The 23,373-nt window shown below is 39.2% G+C and overlaps 1 protein-coding gene across 6 annotated transcripts in view; it reads left to right on the forward strand.

The window, feature by feature from the left end:
* The window catches only part of mark1 (MAP/microtubule affinity-regulating kinase 1), a 190,460-nt gene extending 169,528 nt beyond the window's left edge, over positions 1-20,932 (forward strand). For 2 of the 6 annotated variants that reach the window (XM_078557099.1, XM_078557105.1), the window contains 4 exons: positions 1,833-2,009; positions 2,835-3,095; positions 8,768-8,812; positions 19,217-20,932. In XM_078557099.1, the coding sequence (XP_078413225.1) occupies positions 1,833-2,009; positions 2,835-3,095; positions 8,768-8,812; positions 19,217-19,571 (838 nt within the window). In that variant the 3' untranslated portion in view covers positions 19,572-20,932. The remainder of the gene's footprint in view (positions 1-1,832; positions 2,010-2,834; positions 3,096-8,767; positions 8,813-19,216) is intronic. The other 4 variants (XM_078557100.1, XM_078557104.1, XM_078557101.1 and 1 more) reach the window with 4 other exon arrangements.
* Positions 20,933-23,373: the final 2,441 nt, after the last annotated feature.

A 23,373-nucleotide genomic window follows, 5' to 3' on the forward strand; every position in this document is an offset into this window, starting at 1 on the left:
CTTTATAGAGAAGGGCACAAACAAGTTCAAGAACCAATTTGTCCTGCATCTGAGGGATTGTAGCCTTTCCCCAAACACTGAGACAAGGGGTGATTCTCATTGTTCGTGACACTCCTTACTTTTGCCAAAATTCTTCAAGAGCAGATTTTGTCAAGGAAGATCTACTTATCAAATATCCTTCCTGCCTGGTTCAATAACCTGAGTACTCTTAAAGAGTCAAATTTCCTAAGACAACAGTACCAGGTGAGATGTCCAAAAAGGATAGCACTCTCAATTACAGCAGTAAAGAAGTTTTTCAGTATTGTAGGATCTACTCGAAAGGAATTTAATTTTCTGAGGTACTATAATCCCTAGGCCACAACATCTGTACACTATTCCTTCCAATTCAACTTATCAACTACTTTGAGACCTAGATACGTGTAATTAGTAACTATTTCAATGTCCACGTCATGAATCTTCACAAGAACAATATCATTAACAGGCTTTTTCCTGAAGTCTATAACTAGTTCTTTTTGCTTGTTTTCATTCAGTTTAAGAAGTAGGTATAGAAAATGTCAACGAACAAGGAAGTATTTGTAGAACATTTTCAATCTTTAGCTTTGTGTATGTGCTCTGTATTTATTCTTCAGGACATTGGAGGCCTACTTTCTACCTCTTCTATCCTGGTTTTGGAACTGAAGTCATGAGCTGTGAATTCATTCAACATGCAGCAAGTGCTATTCATAAAAGAACTAAGTGATATAAGAAGAACATTTGCACAACAGATATTGTTACTGATATTTAACTGGTAACCAAGAGCCTCCTAAGATAATGTGCACTGTAAAAACAAAATTGGCAGAGACAGCTGGCAAGTTATGGGTGCTTCTCGAGAGATTAGAAAATTACTACGTTGCAACATTGTTAAAAGATATCTCTTCAGGTGTGTAACAATGCGGTAGGACTATTAAGAGGATATCTAGCCTTGGTCCTGAATGAAGCAAAGCAATTGAGTTAAAACTTAAAACGCTGCCTGCCCATGTTGCTTTGGCTGGGGTGTAGAGTGTGCTCAAAGAATAGAAAGGACTAAAGACTACGTTGGTACACACAGTAGAAACATTTTCTGTAGAGTTGTATGTATTCTGCTCCATACAGACACAACAATTTTTCATTAATTTTGATTGTCCAAACTGTTCTGTCTTAAATCAATCTGTGAAACCAGTTTATATTTCAAAAAAAGTCCTGATGGATGCCCTTGTTTTCTGCATTATGGCTCCACTAATACAACTAACGCCAGACTCCCATTGTGAAATTTGGGAAGTAGAACAATTCTGAAGTTAACTCTGTTTCTCTCCACAGAAGCTGCCCAATCTGCTGAGTATTTATAGCATTTTATGTTTTTATTTCAGGTTTCCAGCATCCGCAGAATTCTGCTTTTTGAATTCTGAAGTGGCATCTGTTTCCTTTCAGTGCCACTATTCATGCTGCTTGAGAGCAGCATAAGCTTTGGTGTGGAAAACTAGAAAGCATAAATGGATTTTTTTGGCACATAATTTGCTGAATTAAGCCACTTTATATACAGTTGGGAGAAAAATATTGTTGCCAATATACAGAAGAAATTACAATCTACTACAATGTGGTGCAGCGCATATTATATGTTGGTACACTGGAATACAGTGTTTAGACTGTAAATTATTGAGCAAAGCCAGACTCAGCCTACCCATCTTTGCTCTCATGTGAACCGTGTAAAACTTAATGTTAGTATGTGAGGAGCCCTATAAAAAGTAACGCTTTTTTTGTTATAATATTTTGTGTTACATTTTGGCTTCTATCTTTCTTTTGCCTCAACCCATAAGCCTAACTGAAATGTCTGCTTGTGCAAGCAGTACTTCCACATCCGTTGCAAGCCCTGCAGCACCTTCTGGAGTAACATCAGCACGTCCTCGACACCAGAAATCTATGTCAGCTTCTGGGCACCCAATCAAGGTCACACTACCTTCCATTGAAGATGGTAGTGAAAGTTACCGACCCAGGTAAATATGTAGATGGTTCCAAACATGGAGTGTTTCAACAAAATGAGAGCCTAAATCATGGTAGAACTTGCGTTTAAGCATAGCATGTCAGACTACTGATGGAAAATTCTGTCTGACGCATCTCTTCCTGGTGCTGAGCAATCTGCCATGTTGTTTCAGTTTTTTTTTCTTAAGTTTTACAGAATACACAATCTTCAATTTTTTTAATCTCCTGTCTTGCAACTTGAGGTTACAAATGGAACCAAAAATATGAAAAAGATGTTTGTAGTATAGCTATGAAGAAAATTCCGATCCAGATCCATGTTCTGAGATGGGATTACATTTTAATTCGAGATTTTTTCAAAAATTGGTGCATTAATATAGTCCCTGCAATGTAGTATCTAAATTTTGCTATTCTCAATGGTGAAATTATATAAATCATTGTCCTTTATGTACACAAACTGAGCACAACTAGATATGTAGGTTAAGGATGCAAATGTTTGTTCCGTTCATTCAGCTGCACTTGATATTAATATGACTGAGGCTTTACTTTTCTGTACTCACGTGGAATTTGATCATAGAAAGAAATTTTAATTTACTTAATCCATTTGCGCAACGATCCGATATAGTACTATTTTTAGTGTCCATTTGGTTCCATTGTAATTAAGTCTGAATAGATTTAAGCCAAGTAAAATTCTAATCATTTTTAGCCTTACCATGAAGAACCTGTTTAAAAAATGTATATTAAATAATAAACACTTCTCACATTGCAGATACGGAAAGCCAAACCTTTAGTAATATATAATGGATAACAATTTGTGTCTCAAATTTTCTTTCCTTACTCAGCACTGCAGCCCAAAGGGTACCTGCTGCTTCTCCTTCTGCACACAGTATTAGCACTACTACTCCAGATCGAACCCGCTTCCCTCGAGGAAGCTCTAGCCGAAGCACTTTTCATGGCGGGCAGTTACGGGAGCGACGAACTGCCACGTACAATGGACCACCAGCTTCACCAACATTGTCACATGATACTGGTGCCCTCTCTCAAGCTCGAAGAGGAACTTCAACTGGTATAATAAGCAAGATCACGTCCAAATTTGCCCGCAGGTAGGTTACTCAGTTATTTCCAAAGTTCAATGATCCTTTGCTTTTGAAATACAGGTAACAAAAAATGTAATAACTTCCCATCCCCCCCCCCCACTCCATTTTACATGAAGACACCACTATTTGATAATGGCCATACTGTCTTAGTTATAAACTGTTACCAGTACAGCTCACTTGGTGGTGACTCATGGCCATTGAGCTGTTCATTTATCATTATGCTCTAGGGTAAGCGTGGAGAATGTAGAATGGGTGTTTTGTTTCTCTTTTGAATGGAACATTTGTTTTGATTCACATAACTATAAAAACATATCTAGGTAAACTTACTGAGGAGTACAAAGAGTTTTTTCTAGTTTCGCCTTCAGATTTGTTTTAAATTTGTGACTCCTGTTAGGTCTTCCACTGGTAAATGAGATGCTTACACTATTTCCCTTCTCATAACCCCTCTAGTACAACATTCCATAATTTTCTGAACCCCAGATTTTTCAAATATACCTTTGTAATATTACCTTCTCATGTCTGGAAATATCCTAATCAATTTACAGCGTAGCTTCCCTTTGCTTTTATGTCTTTCCTAAAATGGAATACCCAAAACTTCAAACATGACTTCAACTTCAGCCTAAGGTCTTACACAAAGTCAACATTCACTTCTTGCTTTTGTATTCTTTGCTTACTTGATTTTTTAAAAAATAGATCTTAGTTGCTTTGTTTATGTCATTATTTACAGGTACTGCCTGCTTTCATGATCTGTGTAATCTGGACAGCAAGGCCCCTCTGCTCCTTTATTCCATCAGAAACTTTAAATATTTGAGGTGACCATGAAGATTCCAGGCTAGAATTTGGGGTTGTGTTAAAAAAAAAAAAAAATACCCTGTTCTAAACCTGACACAATGCCCAGAGGTAGGTTTTCACCTTTGCTGCCTGGACGTTAACCTGGCAGAGCGGATCACCCATTCATTGCAGGACCTGCCCAATCTTCACAGTCTCAACAATGACAATCTACTCTGCCACATTATCACCCAGGCAGTGCAGATGAAAATTTACTGATCTTGTAAAATAGATTAAATGTTGTAATATTTGTTGGTAAAATGTAAGGTGGCTTTTGCAGCTTGTTTTCATATAGCTCCCACAATGGCTGCATGAGCTTCCAGTGTGTAGCTAAGCCATGCAAACCAAAATGTCCCTTGGTTTGAGACCTACTCTGAGTTTGTTGATTATGGCTAGGATGGCACCTGCGTGGCCTTAGGTTATAGAGATACTAATTGGCTAGAGTTGCCAGGAGTGGCTCAGTTCATAGCACCCTCACCTTTGAATCAGAGGGTTGTGGGTTCACGTCCCACTCCCAGAAACCAAGAACTGTGGTTGTACTTGAAAGAGTTGCAATCTGTGACTGTTGATAACTCGAAAGAGTTTGTGGGCATTTGGTGAGAACAGGTCAGGATGTGATGCCCCTATAGTTGGAAATCATGGCAGCACACATGATAAATATTCATTAGAACATATGAAATATGAGCAGGAGTAGGCTATTCAGCCCTTCAAGCTTGCACTGACATTCAAAATGATCCTGAAGAATGGCCATCTGGATACTAGAATACAATAAGGGCAGGATTTTTGCAGGCCACTGGAGTTGAGAACTGAGGGAGGTGGGGGCGGTGGGGCACATAATTTCTCAACAGTGGCTGGCATGCCAGTTTGCTGGAACCATCCAATTCTGTGAAGGGAAACAGGCAGCAGAGTTTTGGATCACTTCAAGTTTATGGAGTATAGAATGTGGGAGGCCAACTAGGAGTGTATTAAAATAGTCAAGTGTAGAAGTAAGAAAGGCATGAATAAGGGTTTTAGCAGTAGATGAGCTGAGGCAAGGTGGAGTCCAGCAATGCTATAGAGCTGTAATTAGGCAGTCCTGGTGGTGGCACATATATGTGGTCGGAAGTTCATCTCAGAGTCAAACATGACACCAAGGTTATGAACAGCCTGGTTCAACCTCAGACAGATGCCAGGAAGAGGGATGAAATTGGTAGCTAGGGTAACAGAGTTTGTAGCAGGGACTGAAGATAATGGCTTTGATCTTTTCAGTATTTAATTGGAAGAAAATTTTGCTCACCGAGTACTACATGTCAGATAGCAGTTTGATAATTTAGCAACAGGGGAGGAGTGCTGAAAAGTGATGGTGAGGTAATGTTGGGTGTCATCAGCGTACATGTGAAAGCTAATGCTGAGTTTTCAGATGATATTGTTGCAGGGCAGCACGTAGATGGGAAATAGGAGATATATTTTAATATGTACCTTTCTATAATGTCATTTTTTCAATATTATGAAATAAATGTACAAGAGGAATGCTCTACGGCCGATTTCAAACATCTTGCGCATAAATCTGTTCAAAACCTGTTTCACATAAAGAATGAAATGTTAATGGAGATTTGTAACACAATTTGATAGTTGAAGGATTTCTATGATTTCACCTCATTAATGTATTTACCTCATTTATTGTGAGGTTGTGTTCTAATTTTCCCCTTGATTAAGTTGGCTACAAACTACAGAGAAAAGAATCACCCCCTTATTCTTCTAAAGCAGGAAGATTTTATGGGTTCTCAACTTGTACATTGTGGTGGGGGAGGGGGTATGGGGGCAACTGCAGTGCCCCACTGGGTGTTAACTTAAAATCTAGAGTCAAAGCTTTGGTCTCCACTTGCCTAGACTGTCTTTAGCATAGTTTGAACCCTCTACCTCTGACCCAAAAGAAAGACTGCCGCCACTGAGCCAAAGGCTTCCTCCAATGAGGAGATGATAGCCAATTAGAAAGATGAGAAAATATAGTCAGTCCAGATGTCTACATGTTTAAAATCCTTCTGAAAGTCATTATTTAAAACATAAGAGTATTATCTGTGGTACATTGTAAATTTTCCTACAGCTATTTATAAAATTTGATTTGTTAACTGAAGCTCAGATATTAGCTAATCAGCACCTAAATAATTCACAAACTGTGTCACTGGTATGTTACCCTCCAAAAGGGAGATGTTTTTCTTTATAATAAATAAATTGTAGCTGGGTCAAAATCCTGCAACTCCTTACCCAGCAGCACTGAGAGTGTACCTGCACCACATGGACTGCAGTGTTTGAAAAAGGTGGTTCATCACTACCTTCTCAAGGGCAATTAGGGATGAGTAATAAATGCTAGTCTTGCTGGTGACATCCACAGCCCATGAACAAATATATAAGAATTACAGTGGAATAGAGAAGTTGTATATTTTGATTTGTGAGCCAAAGCTAATGGGGAATAACTGCTTCTACAACAATAGTTTGTCTTATTTTTGTCATTCTTCCTTGGGGGCGTGGCAGGGCTTGTGTTGACCATTTGGCGCCATCTTTTGCTCTGGATTATCCTACATCGCTTAGTTTTATTTCCTTACCAAATTCAGTCATGTGAATCTCTTTTGTTCCATAACAAAAGACAAATCTTTGCAAATGAAAGCAGTCAGATGATCCAGCTTTGCTTTATTCAACAAACCTTTCCCACAAACACTACCATTGAATAATGTACAGGATAATTACAGTATTAAGTGACAGAATTGGGTTAAGAAAACATATGAATGAGTAAATCTCCTTGCACCCTCTACTGTCTCTACCTATGCCTTTTCCCTTCTCATTCCCTGTGTTTTCAACCTTTCTCAGACTGATCACTATCACCAAGCTCTCCCAGTTCATAGGATAGGACTGTTGGAGCAGTGGCTGCAGCTGCTGAGGCCATATTTTGATTAATTGTGATTCGAAGTCCATTGAAATAGTTTCATTTATATAGTAAATGTTATAATGTAGTTAAACTGTCTCAGGTGAGTTGATTTTGGAGTGCAGCGTCTGGTTTTTAGCTGCAAAGTGCAGGCATCCTGCTCCAGAAATGCCCAGAAGGTACTATGAAAGAACAGTTAATTTGTACCTTTTTGGCACGGGTTTAAGAAGGAATATTGACAAGAATACTGAGATAATTGTCTACTCTGCTTAGTGTTTTTGTCGAATGAAATTACAAGAAATTGACTTCAGGTTGTTCCAGAACATGGAGCCAGTACACAGGCTAGCTCATTGTTAAGAACAGAAACTTTACATGTACAGTTAAGAACTCTGTATAACTCAATTTATTACTGCTTTTAGCATTTATCTAGTATACTTTTTTTAAATGAAACAAATGCGAGAATTCCTGTTCTGCCTTTGTAGTAGTCTTTTTAATATCTGTACTTTAAAAAGATACAGTGTTGTACTAGGTAAGGCAGTCATTGTCAGAATATCAAGAGCTATGGCATCACGCTGGACTGATAATGATTCAGTATCAGAGTGAAAATAAAACTTTCAAGTAATAAGTGATTTTTAAAAAACCCATGGTCAAAGCCTGGAGCAGCTGGTGCAGGGCATCACTCAGGTTGAAAATACTCAGCTTAATGTAAGGTAAATGAAGGGGTAGTGGTTTGGCACTGTCAGGTTTGTGTTGTAAAAATCTGGATATTGTCAAGGGGAAAATTGGGGGCCATGCAGTTCCAAGCTTTGAGGTCCTGGAGAAAATGAAATTAGGATAGGAGATAACTTGACGAGTTTTGATTTGAAAGCAGAGCTAAGGAAGAATTATTTCACATTTAAGAATTTGAAAAGTTTGCAGCAGCAATAACTAGTAGGATGAATAAAATAAAAAGGTTGCAATTGAAGAAAAGGGTTTGAACCTTGAAGCAAGAGACGAACCACTTTTCAGCTAACTTGGACTTCAAGACGAGAAAAAGCCAGAAAGACATTTGAAGATTCGGTTTAACTATGGAGTAGTACCCGAGTCTTGGATGAATTTGAGCTTTACATTTGAGCTGAAGAATGGGGATGGAGAGGTATTTGGCATACAAGGGGAACTCAATTTGTTGGAAACCATTTTAGCAATGGAGGAAATGTGAAAATTCCATTTTAAATTTAAAAAGGTGAGGCCAAGAATGGTAATAAATGAAGGATGTGGAGGTAAGGAGTACTAGCTGTGCATTGTACTTGAGAAATTGCAACTGCCTTGACTCATTAAGTGAGTATTGTTTCTATATTTACCTCATATAGATGGAAAAGACACAATACATAAATGTAACATACTTGTTGTGTTTCAATTTCACTTTTTGTGAGGGGGAGAGGAGGAAACTAATGCCTTTTGTGACTGCAACAGTGGTCACACTCATTGAGAAAATTCAGATCTGGCATGTGTCACTAATACGTAATAAATGTTTTAACAGAAGTTACAGGAAGGCCCCCAAGCAGGATATTGGCTTTTTCTGTTTATAATGCATTTGTGTTCCTGCAGAAAAATGTATTTTACTTGCGGTTTCTTTTTAACCCATGAAAACCAAGATTAAACTGCCTGTTAAATTATCAAATTAGTGTTAAATAGAAACACTGGATATATAATTTTGATTGTCACTTGGTATTTACTAGACTTATTTGGAACTTACTTACAAAATGAAGATTGATGACATTGAAGTCTTAAAGAACCTGTAATGTTATTCAGAGCCATTGATTCTGTTCATGTTTGTGTATCTTTAAGGTTGCATTGTTTTTTTTGGTGTCATTTAATGAAGATCTAGGCGCTCTCCTTCATTTTTCATATTTCTAACTTGTTATCTTGTTTCCTCTATTTGCACTGAACCTTAATTCTGATTGCTTTTGAGGGGCCCAAGTGAAGGTGAAGGCAGTGGCAGAGCTGACACTGCAAGGTGAGGTGCCACTGCTAATATTGACTCTACTTGTGTGCATTACTATGGTTGTTGAAATTTTAAAGGGTACAGAAATTGGTGTAAGGTAGCAAAGCTTAAGAGAAAATGTATCATTCAGCTGTTCTCCGCACCCCCCACCCCCCCACCTCAAACCCGGCCTGCCCGCCCACCAAACTGGAAAATGCTTGCTTTGCACTTTATTTTATAGAAACTGCTTTATCAATCTAAAAAAACACTATTTTCAGTAAATTAATGGAATATTTGTTAAAATATAATGCTTAGATTTGAGCAACAATGTACAAAAGCAATGTGCTATTCAAACAAATTAAAGATAAACGATGGAATTTTAAGGATGAAAACATAGGTCTTGTTCACCTTGCCTATCCTCCATTACCACCACCAACAATCACTGTTTGTATTTATGTAACATCTTTCATGTAGTATAATGTCCAAGGCACTTCACAGGAACCATACCAAACAAAATATGGCACCAAGCCATATGAGGATGTATTGGGGCAAATGACCAAAAGCTTGGTCAAAGTGGTAGGTTTAAGTGGTAGGAGTGTCTTAGAGAAGAAAGAAAGACAGAGGAGTTTAGGGAGGGAATTCTGGAGCTGAGGGTCTTGGTAGCTGAAGGCATGACTGCAATTAAAATTGAGGAAGCACAAGTATCTTGGAGGGTTGTAGGGATGAAGGAGGTTACAGAGATAGGAAGGGGCAAAGCTATTTGAAAATATAAATGAGAATTTTAAAATAGAGGCATTGTTTAACCTGGAGCCTATGCAGGTCAGCGAGCACATGGGTTATGTGTAAACAGGATTTGGTGAAAGTTAAAACGCAGACAGCAGAGTTTTGGATGACCCCTAGTTTATGAAAGGTAGAAATGGGATGCGGGCCAGGATTGCATTGGAATGGCCAAGCCTTGAGGTAACATGAGGGTTTCAGCAGTAGATGTGCTGAGGCAGGGGTGGAGTTGGGCTATGTTATGGAGTTAGAAATAGGTGGTGGCATGGAAATGTGGTTGAAAATGCATCTCGGGTCAAATATGACACCAAGGTTGCAGATTATGGTTCAGCCTCAGGCATGGGAGAGGGATGAAGTCAGTGGCTAGGAGACGGAGATTCGAGCATGGATTGAAGAAAATGGCTCTGATCTTTGTTGTAAGTTGTTGGGCATTGATCGGTAGATCTTATAAGGTGTTCGTAGTCTTGGGTATTTCAACAGTGTTTATTAACTACTAGAAACTATATACATAGATACTGTAAAGGCCCAAGCTAGGAGCTGTCTCCATGCTTGCTTCCACCCACAACTCTGTCCAACACTACACTGACCCCTAGGTGTGGGTCATGTGTTTTCTTACATCACTGTGTGGGCGGTACTGTACTCAGTCCCACGTTAGTCCTTTATGTGCCAGACTCTTATACTACAGTATTCTCAATATTTAGGTAGAGGAAATTTCTGCTCATTCAGTACTGGATGCCAGACAAGCAGTCAGATAATTTAGAAACAGTGAATGGGTCAGGAAAGGCAGTGGTGAGGTAGAGCTGGGAGCCACCAACGTGCATGTGGAATGTGACTTGCGTTCGAATAATATCACCAAGGGGCAGCATATATTTGGAAAATAGAAAGAGGATAAGGATAGTTCCTTGGGGAACACCAGAGGTCATGGTGCGGTAGGGGGGGAGAGAAGCCATTGCAGATGATTCTCTGGCTCCAACTGGATAGGTAAGAATGAAACTGAATGAGTACAGTCCCAAACAGTTGAATGACTGTTAAATATCTAAACTAGCATGTTACTAGTTATGCTTCAAAATGCTGCAGTTAATTTAGGAGCTTGCTGTATTTTTGTGCAGATAAATAGGTTTATTTCAGCTCAGACGGGGAGGTGGTGGCGTAGTGGTAATGTCACTGGACTAGTAAACCCTAAAGTTCTGGGGACATGGGTTCAAATCCCACCATGGTAGCTGGTGGAATTTAAATTCAACTAATAAATATGCAATTGAAATGGTAACCATGACGGCTAGCATCGATTGTTGTAAAAACCCATCTGGTTCAGTAATGTCCTTTGGGGAAGGAAATCTACCACCTTTACCCGATCTGGCCTACATGTGACTCCAGACCCACAGCAATGTGGTTGGCTGCCCTCTGGAATGGCCTAGCAAGCCGCTCAGTTTAAGGGCAAGTAGGGATGGGCAACAAATGCCAACCGTCCCAGTGACACCCACATCCAATGAAAAGAATTTTTAAAAATTGAAAAAGATGGGAACAATGCAGTATAAAGTACAGCAGCAGCTTAATACTCAAGGGTATCCTCAATTGAAGTGTAAAACAATGCTCAAGACTCCTTCAAAATGTGAGATAAATCACTGGTATGATGTGAGCTTGTACTCCCATTACAATGTCAAATTTTATCTTGCTGTCCCCAGTTTCATCATAAATTCTATAGGCCCTATATTGAATCTTAGCCATGCAGTTTGCATTATCTCTCTAATTTATAGTAGGTGGAATCCTGTTCAACGTTTTATAACTCTTATTGCAGACCTCTCATGGCAACAAAATGTTAACCTTTGTCTCAGGAGAAACTTTATTTTTGTCAGTACATAAGCTCAAGCTTCAATAAGATGGATTCCCTAATGAGAACTGTTACTAGTTTTCACAAGTTTGGAGTAATTGGATTAGACTACAGTTCATTTTGGCTAAAAATTCAGGATTTCTCCTTTCTGGCCAGAGGGATTTGATAAATGATTCATTCGCTGCCTGAATTTAAAATGTTACCTTATGATTAGCCTTGAGGAAATGTAGGAAGATTTACTTAATTCCAATGCAAGATTCTGCATCTGAACATGTAGCTAAAATACGATTGGAAGATGGAAACATCAATCTATAAAATATGACTTGTGTTGTTCCACAAAACCTTTTATAGTTTGGAGATGCACTACTTACTTTGTTGCAGAAACTGCTGGAAAAGTAATGGCAAGTTTATGGTGCCCTCCATTAACGGTTTCTTAAAAGTCCAGAAATTTATGGTGAAAGAGTATCATATGAGTTCTGATTCTCCACAGACTGTTGGACGATTTGCGCCACTCTGCCATTTGCCTCAACAAAACCGAAAAAATTGCAACCTCACTGTGAGCCTTTCCATTGAAGTTTACTGCTGGTTTTACAATGCAAATTAATCTCTCCTCAGTCATTTAGGGCTTATAATTCTTGTCATAAGGACCAGTTAGTTGTATGGTTTATAGTCTTGACATGCCACTTAACTTTGGAAACCCAAAAATGGGACAATGAAACTGTGAAGTCTCTCTCTCTCTCTCTCTCTGGCAGGTATATTATTGTGGTGTTGGGTTGGATTTGAATCAATAACTTCCAAAGACTGCCAGCTGTAAACACACTAACTTTATTGTAACATATTTACAGTTATGAAAACATTCCCTTAAACTCTCTTTTTTCCATGCTGCTTTCTCCCAGACTCTCGGACCACATGAGTATAGGTCACTTCACAGACTATTACAGTTAATGCTTTGTGGGATTTAGTGTAACATACTCCATTATACTGCATTTTCCCCCCCCCACGCCCCAAGTAGCTGCTCAGACTTTAACGTTCTCTGACATTCCCCAATGTTTCAGTCTCCTGGTCATCCTGAACATTTCAATGTTATGAAGTCTTGTAGGAAATGTAGCCTCTCTTTGCTCTCTTCAATAAATGTCATTTTTCTTTCACTCTCCATGTTCTCCTCTTCTTGTTTCTTCTCTCTCCTTCCTCCATTTTTTGAGGTTCCCAACTTCTCTTACCCCAACAGGCATTGTAGTGACTTCACTAGTCTACTGTACCCTGCTCTACTCTTCTTTGTAGGGAATAAGGCCTTCTCATTCTGCTGTTGGCTCTCTGGACACTATCGAACAGAATTCAAACTAGTAGATGGTTCGTGGTTACCTGCTTCAATGTCTTCTTTCATTTCTGATGATTGTGACCCCTCTGGTCTCTGATTTTCACTCTATTGCTCGATTGCAATCAAAGCCCTTCTGTTTCTTCTTACTGCGCCCTGTTCTGTCTGGACAATGTAAGACCCACGGTAACTAAGATGGTTATTTCTCTAAATCTCAATTGATCTCTGATCTAAACCTGTTCTCCCTGTCAAAGATCTTATAATGTTCTTGCCCTGTGAATTGTACATGTGATACTTCAGGATATAATTTCTTCCAATGACTTTGAGAGACCCGGCTACCAAACTGAATACCATGCTCCGGCTCTGCACTTGGGAATAACTAAGTGACCTTGATGTAGGCATTGTAAGATCTCAAGTCTCAATGTACTTGGGATTACTATTCTATCATTCTATACCAGTAAGTCATCTATCAATGTCAGATGTGCTCTTTGCTCGAAATATGGTCTCAAAATAGGACTGTGTGTATATATGTTGGCCATCTAATGCAACATCCTCTGATCTGTTTACATTCCTCATGTGATTTTTGAGTGTCTTTGATTTCATTCAACATTTGTGCAGTTGCCAGTAATGCCTGGACTGTCATTATATCAAACTCCTCAACTACTTCCACAAATTCATTATCACAGTTTTCTGCATTCTCTGTTTCAATGCGTGATAATGCGTCTGTTGTGCTTTGTTGTTTACTTTGAACATATGCTGTACGAGTATCAAACCAATCTTAATTTAGACCTTTGAACTTTTGGTGGCATCACTGGAAGCTCCTTCAAATTCAAGAGTGTGACTAAAGATTTACGAACTGTTTCTATCGCAATGTATAGTCCTAAGACGTAGTCAGCAAATTTCTCACATGCCCACATGGCTACTAATGCTTCATTTTCAATTACTGCATACCTCTTCTCTGTATCTGCTAACGAACATGATGCATAATAGACAGGCCTGCATTTTCCACCTCTTTGTACCTGAAAAAGCACTGCGCCCAATCCTAGAGTATGCGCCTGCTGCTATTACGTAGGTAATTCCAGATCATATGTGCTAATGATGACATCAATCTCTCTTAGATTTTTTTGAATGTTTTCTGATGTGCTCTTTCCCAACACCATTTGTTGTCTTGGCATAACAACTGACGTGGCAACTCGTTTAGCTCTGTTAAATATCTTAGAAATTTTGCCACTTGATTCGTCATTCCCATGAACTTTTGTAAGTCCGTAATGTTCCTTGGAGCTGTTATTTCTTTTATGACTCTGGTCTTCAGTGGATCAACCTTTGTTCCCGAGGCACTCGCTATGTGACCAAGTTACCTGATTGTTGGCTGTGAAAACTTGCACTTACTGTTGAGTGTCAATCCTCCTCCTTTAGTCTTCTCAGCACTGCTCTTGTTGGGAAACATATCTTCAAGAACTGTATTTTCTTTTAAAATTTGGAAAGACATTGCATTATTTGGACACTTGTTTGATCATAAGTTCATGCTGGACTGTGAGCAAGCATGCTTTTTCCTGCATAAAACTTGACGTGGAGAGCCATTTGCTTTTTGGACTGCAATTATTTTAATTGATGCGGGGAAAAAACTGCTTAAAGGCAAAGGCCTGGTGATTTACTAGAAATCACCTGACAGAGGAGCTTTATGTTTTGAACTTTTTTTTTAAACTTAGTTGGGAATGAAATGAGAAAGTGAAGCTGCTCAGCTTACACTCTCCTTGCCTGAAACATAGTGGTTATCAGAGTCCAGCTAGGAATCCTCATCTCAGTGGAACTCGTCTCTCTTTGGAAACCAGAGAGGCTGAGACGAGAAGGATTCATCTGGCTCTATTTTCCTCCGTGCCAAAGTTCCATTGGTGAGAACCTCCAGGCATTTACTGGGACTAGCCATCTGTCTTCACATGAGGGAGCTCCAGATCAACAGCATCAAAACCCTGCAAACTTTATCCTTTGTTTTAAAAAGTCTTTTCTTCAACTGTCTATCTCTGCAGAGACCCTACCTGTTTGTTCTTTGTTTGTGTATATGTGTGTGTGTGTGTGCTAGGGAATTTTAAGAGGGGTAGATAGTTACACTTCCAGGTTACAAATTATGCATTAACCAGATCTTGCAACTTACTATAAAATGAAACTTAATTTTAAAACAAATCAATCATTGAGTTTATTGAAAGAAGCCTGGTTAAAGTATCTTTTATTCTGGGTCTAACAGTAGCAAAGGTAAATCACTGACCATTTTGGTATGTGAATTAAACGTTTAAACTAATGGTGCAACCTGTGGAGTAGCGCGGCTAGATAAACTCTGCATTCCTCCCATCCCGATCATAACGCACTCGCTTTCATTTGATGCTCAGCTTGAGTGGACCCACGTATCAAGACGTCGTCATGTGGCAAACAACTCTGTGTAAGCTCTCTAAAGGATTTGACATTGTTTTTTCAAAGAGCTCTGGTGTTGATGTTAGTCCAAAGGATAACCTATTAAAATAGAATCTTCCAAATTGTGTTATGAAAGTTGAGAAGCTTGGACTCCTCTTCTCATGATATTTGCCAAAATCCCCTGTTAACAATTAAATTAGAGAATATTGAGCTCTCCCCTAAGTTAGCTAAACTGTCATCTGCTGAAACCATTGGATGGACTTCTCTTTTCACAGCTTTATTGAGTTTGTGTGAGAACAACACATATTCTTATGGAACCGTTTGGCTTCGGAACTGGTACCGTCCCTGAGCACCAACTCGTTGACTCTTTTATGGGTGGAATGACTGCTTGGGCAGGGTTTTCAGGTTGCCATCGGGCAGGCGGGCCCGGGAGCAGCCAGCAAACGTCCTTCAGCCCCGGATCAGCCCCTGACCACAATTTCACGCTCAATGGCCAATTAATGACCAGCCATTGTGAAAGGCACGCTGAGAAGCTCAGTGCTGCCGAGTTGGGGGCAGGAGAAGGGCGAGCGCAAAAGCCTGTGCATACACAGGGGAGCACACACTGAATGCTCCCTGAAGGCAGGGAGCTGCCTCGGAGCTGAAGAATTTTAAAATTAAAAATAAAGATTCTAAAAATCGGGGAAAAATCCCCACATAGGACTCACTCACATGAACAGGAACGTAATAAAAATTATGTCAAAACATTTTTTAAAATTCATCCCACCCGTGGATGAGGTTTCCTAAAAAATCCAAAGACTGCCTGACCGATTCGCCCACCTGCCAACCATAAGGTTGGACAGGCAGTGAAAAATGGCAGTTAATTGAAACTTCAATGGCATTAATAGGCCAATAATTGTCGGTGGGCGCGCTGCCAACTCTCATGTGCGCCCGCCAACCGAAATATCGCGGGAGTGCGCGATGACATTGGGACGCTCACCCGATGTCATCACGGGTTATTGCATGCTCGGGCGCGCGCCTGCACACCGAGTGGAAAATCCTGCCCTTTGTCTTTCCATTGAGACAATCTCTTTGCATTTGAAAGTAAAGGGTGTAGAAGCTTTCTGGGTGTATATAAGCATATTGTGTCACTTCTGGGCTTATTGTTATACGATATTCTGTTTTTAGCTCTCCCAATCCTGTAAATACCTTTGAGAATTCTGCTTTGAAGTCTCCTAATTGACCTTCACCATTCTTTATTTCTTCTTTTCTGTGGATTAGATTCAATTCCATACATGCCTTTCTACTTTAAAGTGAACCATTCGGATCTTGACTTGCATACAGTACTTTGGTAATTACTTTCTCTCTGTGCTCTAAAGTGGCTGTTAATTCTCCCAGAACCTTCAGGTCTGTTCCCCTGGTCCATGTAGCTTTTTGTAGGACGATTGAAGAACTCTCTTGTTTAAGCATGTTTGTGTCTGAAAGAACTGCTCCAGTATCTAATTCAAAATGTGTCCTGTGACTTTCTGCCAGGATTTCTGCACTCCAGTACTTCCTGCTTATTTCTTTAATCTCTCCTAAGGAGGGTATCTCAATGTCTTGTAAATCTTCAACTTCATGGACTGTTTCCTTTTGAAACTTAATTTTTTTTGAGTGTTCTGCTTGTTTTTTCTACTATGACAGACTCCCTGAAAAGGCCCCATCTTTTTGCACCAATGGCATTGCACATCTTTGGCGGGACAGTTGCCACACCCATGCCTTTCTCTTCCACACCAGCAACAGCTAGCCTGGGCTGTGCCATTAATTGCTTTTCTTGATGCATGTCCCCCATCTCTTTATTTCCCCTTTTTTATGTCTGACGAATTCAACTGTCCTTGGTACTTTGGGATTTGGGCTGTCTTTCTCTCTCTCCTCTGACTACTGATCAGTTTTGCCTCCTGATCTTGGCTTATCTACTTAACTGAATAGCCTTTGCAAGTGTCAAATCATCTCGGGACTGCAAATTACCTGATAATGCATCATCCACTACTCCGACAACTATTCTGTCATAAATTAGCTCCTCTTTCAGATTATTGTACTCAGTCTTCTGCTAATCGGTACAGATCATTAATAAATGCGTCAATGTTTTTCCCCATGTCTCTGGGTACATTTATTAAACTTTGTGCATTCTACGTGTTCTTGCGGAGATTGACATATGCTCCAGTGCATCAGTGGTTTCGACATATGCTGCTTTACCAGCATGCATCCCCAGGGTAATGTAAGTCCGCACAGTCGCCCATTGTGTACAAAAGTGTAGTGGCCTGCTCACAGTCTGGCTTAGCTGCATGACCTGATGTGGTGCAAAATCAAACAAATCTCCTATACCACTTTGGCCACACTTCAGCCTGATTTAGCTGATAGGCCTGCAACTTTCTCAAAACTCTTCAGTAGAAGTAGAGATTTTTCTATCATCATCTTTTTACCAGTTGCCACCATGTATTATTGTCACTCTCCCTCTCTGATAGGTAAATTATTGTGTTGTGGGTTGGAGTGGTTTCAGTAACTCCTGAAGTCTGCTAGCTGCAACTTTATTGTAACATATTTACAGTTGTGAGAACACTCCCTTACGCTAGCTTCTTTCCATGCTGCTTTCTCCTAGACTCTTAGATCACACAAGTAGACGGGTATGAATAGACATCTCAGACTATTACAGTCAACCTTTTGTGGGACTTAGTCTAATATAATCCTTTATTTTACAGCAGGTAGTAAATTGTTCATTGAGATTTTAAAAATATATATTTTTATCTATCTTATGCTAGACATGCATCCACACTCTTTTTCATGTTGTTAGACAATCATTTTCACAATGCAAAGCTGTTTCAATACTAAGAAATGGAAATTAGATTTTTTTCCAAAGAATAACATTTTCGCATACAGCATATGAGTAATTTGAGATATGACATGGTAATTGTAGTTGGCTTGGGTGGATAAAAGTGACTTAGGGCCTATGGTTCCCAAAGTTCCCCATTACCGGAGATTCCCTCACCTTATTTCTGGATCTGTTGTAGAATAATAGAGATTGATTAGTCAACACCTCCACTATCGTAGTGTAATTCGACTTATCCAGGTGGTAGAAGAAGGTGAGCTAGATGATTCTTTGGCTTTTGTGCCCTAGGAATTCATATGAAGGCAATTACACTGTTCCTGACTGAGGATCATGCAGGATCCAATATTTCACAGCTCCAGAGTGTTTATACATTTTGCACACCTGCCCTCCCAGGAAGGATTACTTGGGTGAGCTACAGAGAATTTTGGGCAGGAGGTGAAAAATCACATGAAGAACGAAGCAATTTTATTTTTGGTCATTGATTTGTCTCATATGCTATATGTTCTGAAGCTGGAAGCCATTAAAATGATCTATTACCTAACAATGATTAGAACAAAATTACTAACTACTGTTTTAAAAGTTAATTTGAGAAATGGCTGCCAGTAGTTGAAATACAAAGCTTCAGTGAAACTAATCTATTTTCACTCGTTTGTTTCCAGTGTCAGTCTATTGTATCTGGAGTGCAAAATTAATTTGTATAATCTTCTAGATGTGCTATAGAAGTGTGTCCTTAGACAAACTTAAGTTTGTCTTTAAACTTCCTTCTCCATAGCAAAGTCCACTAATAGTAGTGCTATATTTCAAAATGATTGAAACATCTGCAAGTTGTGGAGCTAGCTCAAATGTTAATTGCACCATCTACTGCAAGTTGTGGAGCTAACTCAAATGTTAATTGCACCATCTAGTCTATCAAAAGCTACACTGCAGCACCATTTAATACTTTTGTTCAAGTCTCTCAATTTCAATGGTTCAATGTGAAATGGGGAGGAACAAACCAAAACACAATCAGCATTATATTAGCTGGGCATTCTTCAAATTAACACTTGGTGTTTTTGTTAGAAAATGCTGATAGTTTTATCCTTAATGTAGATGCTGCAAATTTACCTAATTAAGGATCCAAAATAGTTTCTAAGACTTGCATTGTATTTAGAATAACAAATGAATTTTGAAATATGATGGATGTTATGGTTGCAAATACAGACCGAGAACCTAAATGTAGTTTCTATAATATTCTTGAATGACTGCATGGTCTTTCTCTATTTTCAGAAGTGTGTCAGGAGACGCAAAGGATAGAGAAAGGGATGACTACAAAGATGCAAAACCAAGGTCTTTGAGGTTCACATGGAGTATGAAGACCACTAGTTCAATGGATCCCAATGATATGATGCGAGAGATCCGAAAGGTGCTGGACGCCAATAACTGTGACTATGAACAAAGAGAAAGGTTCCTCTTGTTCTGTGTTCATGGGGACGCTCGGCAGGACAACTTGGTCCAGTGGGAAATGGAGGTCTGCAAGTTACCACGTTTGTCTCTAAATGGTGTGCGCTTTAAGCGAATATCTGGGACATCTATAGCATTCAAGAACATTGCATCCAAAATTGCAAATGAGCTGAAGTTGTAAAGAGAAACTGTAATTACGGGATCAGGGAAGTTTTTTGTGTGATGTACAGTTCACTCTTGAATGTACTGGTATTATTGCTAATGTGCGTGAGTTTGACCACTGACCCCACTTCCTCATACCCAAATAAATTAAACGGTTAGAAATTTCCGTCGCAATAAGGTTATATACATTGTGATTCTAAATTGTAAAACCCAGGTCTGTATGGCTTATTGTGAATTAGCTTTAAAGAATTGTGATCTTATTTCCACATGTACAGGTAAGTATATTGAGCATTGTCACAGCTTATGTTCATATAGTTGTACAATAAAGAGTAATACCTAACATCTCCAGGTATTGTATAGCTGTGTCCTGATTTATGTACAGAAATGCCCATATTAATGTTCCAAGAAGTGTATTTGAGCTTTTGAAGTTCTTTAACACCAACTACATCTCTGGATGTTAGATAAGATTTTTGGCTTCATTGTTATTGGAATTAAATCTTCCCTTTCCCTGAATCCACCAAAAAAAAGCCATTATGATCTTTCAGATGTGTTGCCTAGGCACCCAGTGCTCTTCCCTCCATACTATAATATTTTCATTAATAGCACAAAACAGCTTTTGGGAAAATTGTCTCAGGAATTGACATTCATCTTTGAGGAAGATGGCTCTTTTTTTTTTCCTTTTAGTGCTGTATGGAGCTTACAAGTATCTATCAAGTTCATTTTCCAACTTGTATAATAAAATGGTAATGCTCACATGTTAAGTGGTTGTATGATTTCCTATCCCACTGTAATCACCTGTGCTGAATAGTTTACCAGATTTCTTGTATTTATTCCAGGACAGTATACCTGTAATGTGCAGCATTTTAATTATTAGGCCTTCACCAATTAAAGGAGTTTTTTTCCTTTATGACTAGTAATGTACTATGTAAAACCACTAGTACTGGTACATTTAATACTTGTTTTGTACCAAATTAACCATGTAGGTTAATTGTGCAATTGTATTTTATGTTGTAATTATTGTAATATTAGCATTTGACCCTGCCTGCACTCTTGTGGAGATTTAGAAAAATAATCAAAATCTGTCAATGTACATGCTGTGATCAGATCTGGAACCCTGACTATCAGAAGGTGAACTAAATCTTTGTATGGTTGCATAAACATACAGCAGCATATGATTGAAGCTTTGGATTGTAAATATTCTGTGATGTAGCTTCTTTCCTTTGGCGGTTGTGTTTCAGAATGACGTTGATTTTGTTGCCTTAGGAGATGCTTGGAAAGTTGTACTTGCCCCTCCCCCTTGATGTTAATTGAGAGGAGGTCAGTGCAAGGTACATGAGTACAGTTTCACTGGTGCACAATATTAAAACAAACTTGAAATGATCTGAATATGGCATAAGCTTTATTTCATTTTTTAACCCTTTAGAGGAAATAGTTTTTCAGATCATTTGATTTCAGTGTAAAATAGCATAAATCTGTTCTTTTATAACTTTTACATTTCTTGTTACTTTGTTTATGCTAGTTTTCTTCTTTCTTTACAACTTGTTTTACTGTACAAAAGTGGAAAATATATTTGTACCAAAATGTGAAAATGTTCTCAAAGAAATATTCTACATCTTTGATACGAACAGTATAAGCAAATTATAGCAGTAAGCAACAGATGTGACATGAAGACGTAAAACACACCATCCTAATATAATGTGGCCATGAGGAGCCGAAAGTTTTGTAGTACAACAACATTTGCAGGTCATGCTACAGGACACAACTATCCTGAAAGAACAAAAAGAATTGAGAGCAGGAATCATTTTCCTTTTTAACAGGTAATGTGGAGTTTTGTCATCTGAGTTATTTATTATACAACAGATCTTATTTTAAGTTACAAAAATTCATGTTTGCTTTGAAAACATTTACTGATGTGTGAAATAATTTATGATCCCCAGTTAAAGAGGCTGTCTTCTTGTTACTAACATCAGGATGGTTAAAATAAAACCATACATCAATATATTTCTTACTCTACGTTCTAGCTCCTATTAGTCATAGGAAATTCCTCTCCTATTTTTTTAAACTGTCTGAGGCTGAACCAGACCGTAAGCAACCTTGCTTGAGTTGAGCTGAGCTTCTGATCCCATATCCTCTCCATCGCCAATACCATCTATTTCCTCCTCTGTAATATTGCTGATCTTCACCCATGCCTCAGTCAACCTGCTGCTAAAACCTTCATCCATAGCCCTGTTAATCTCCAGACACAATTATACTACTGCTCTCCCAGCTAGCCTCCCATCTGCCACATTCTGTAAACTGCAACTCGTCCGAAACTAACTGTGAGATAGGATACATGAAACAAAGTCCTGTTCACCTATCAGCCCTGTGCTTGCAGATTGGATCCCAGTCCCCAAATGCATAAATTTAAAATCCTAATACTTGTGTTCAAATCCCTCCATAGCTTCACCACTGCGAATCTCTGTAACCATGTTCCTCCAATTCTAGCCTCTTGGGCATCTTCAATTTCCTTCAACCCTGGCATTGGAGGTGATGCCTTCAGCTACCCATGTGCTAAGCTAATGACTGCCTTCCCTAAGCCACTCCATCTCTACCTCTCTCTCCTCCTTTAAGATTTTCACTAAAACTATTTTTCTGACTGGTTTTGGTCATTTGTTTTAATATCTCATGACTTGGTGTCAAATTATGTCTGACAACACTTCTGTAAAGCGCTTTGAGACATTTTACGATGTTAAAGATATGAAATTACAGGTACTCGTTACAAGCTTCATCATTATTGTTCATACGAAGTACACACCATTGTCGTATTAACATGTTCTTCAAACAGGTTTTACAATGGGTTTTGCTCAGCTTTATAATGATCCAAACACTGCTCTGTACATCATATCTGTTTTCAGTTGTTAGTTGAATATAATCATCCATGTGAACTGGGATATCTATATTTTTTCTTCCCTTCCTGGACTTCTGTCTACCTAATGTCACCTAATATTCACTTGAAGCCCACAGACTTCCAAGCTACCTTGACTAAACTTCCTCACGCCCCACTTCCTGTAAGGCCTTTATTCCATTCTCCCAGATTCTCCGGCTCTGCCACATTTGTTCAGACAATGCAACCTTCCATACTAGTGTTCCAATATGTCTTCCTTTTTCTTCAACTAATGAATTCCGCCCCCGCCCCCCTAGTGTGGTTGACAGGGTCCTCCACCATGTCCAATCTGTTTGATACATTTCTGCTCTCATCCCTTCCCCTCCCTCCCAGAGGCATGTTAGGATTCCCCATGTCCTCACCTTTCACCCCACTAGCCGCTCTCTTCAACGAATCATTCTCTGCCATCTCCAGTGTGATGTCACCAACAAACATATCTTCCTCTGCGCCCCCCCCCCCCCCTCCTTTCAGCATTCCAAAGGGACCATTCCCTCCATGACACCCTGGTCCACTCTTCAGTCACCCCTAACAGTCCCTCCCTTACAACATCTTCCCATGCAAGCATAGGAAATGAAACACCTGTCCTTTTATCTCCTCCCTTCTCACCATCCAAGACCCCAAACACTCCTTTCAAGTGAAACAGTGATTTACTTGTACTTACTTAAAATAGTATACAGTATTCGTTGCTCACGATGTTGTCTCCTCTACATTGGGGAGACCAAATGCAGACTGGGTGACTGCTTAGTGGAACACCATTCAGTCTGCAGCCATGACCCTGAGTTTCCTGTTGCTTGTCATTTTAATTCTCCACCTTGCTCCTACTCTGACCTTTCTGTCCATGGCCTGCTGCTGTTTTTTACTGAAGCTCAACTCAAGCTCGAAGAACAGCACCTCTTTT

The sequence above is a fragment of the Cetorhinus maximus genome, chromosome 14, assembly GCF_964194155.1.
Source record: "Cetorhinus maximus chromosome 14, sCetMax3.hap1.1, whole genome shotgun sequence".
Lineage (NCBI taxonomy): Eukaryota > Metazoa > Chordata > Chondrichthyes > Lamniformes > Cetorhinidae > Cetorhinus > Cetorhinus maximus.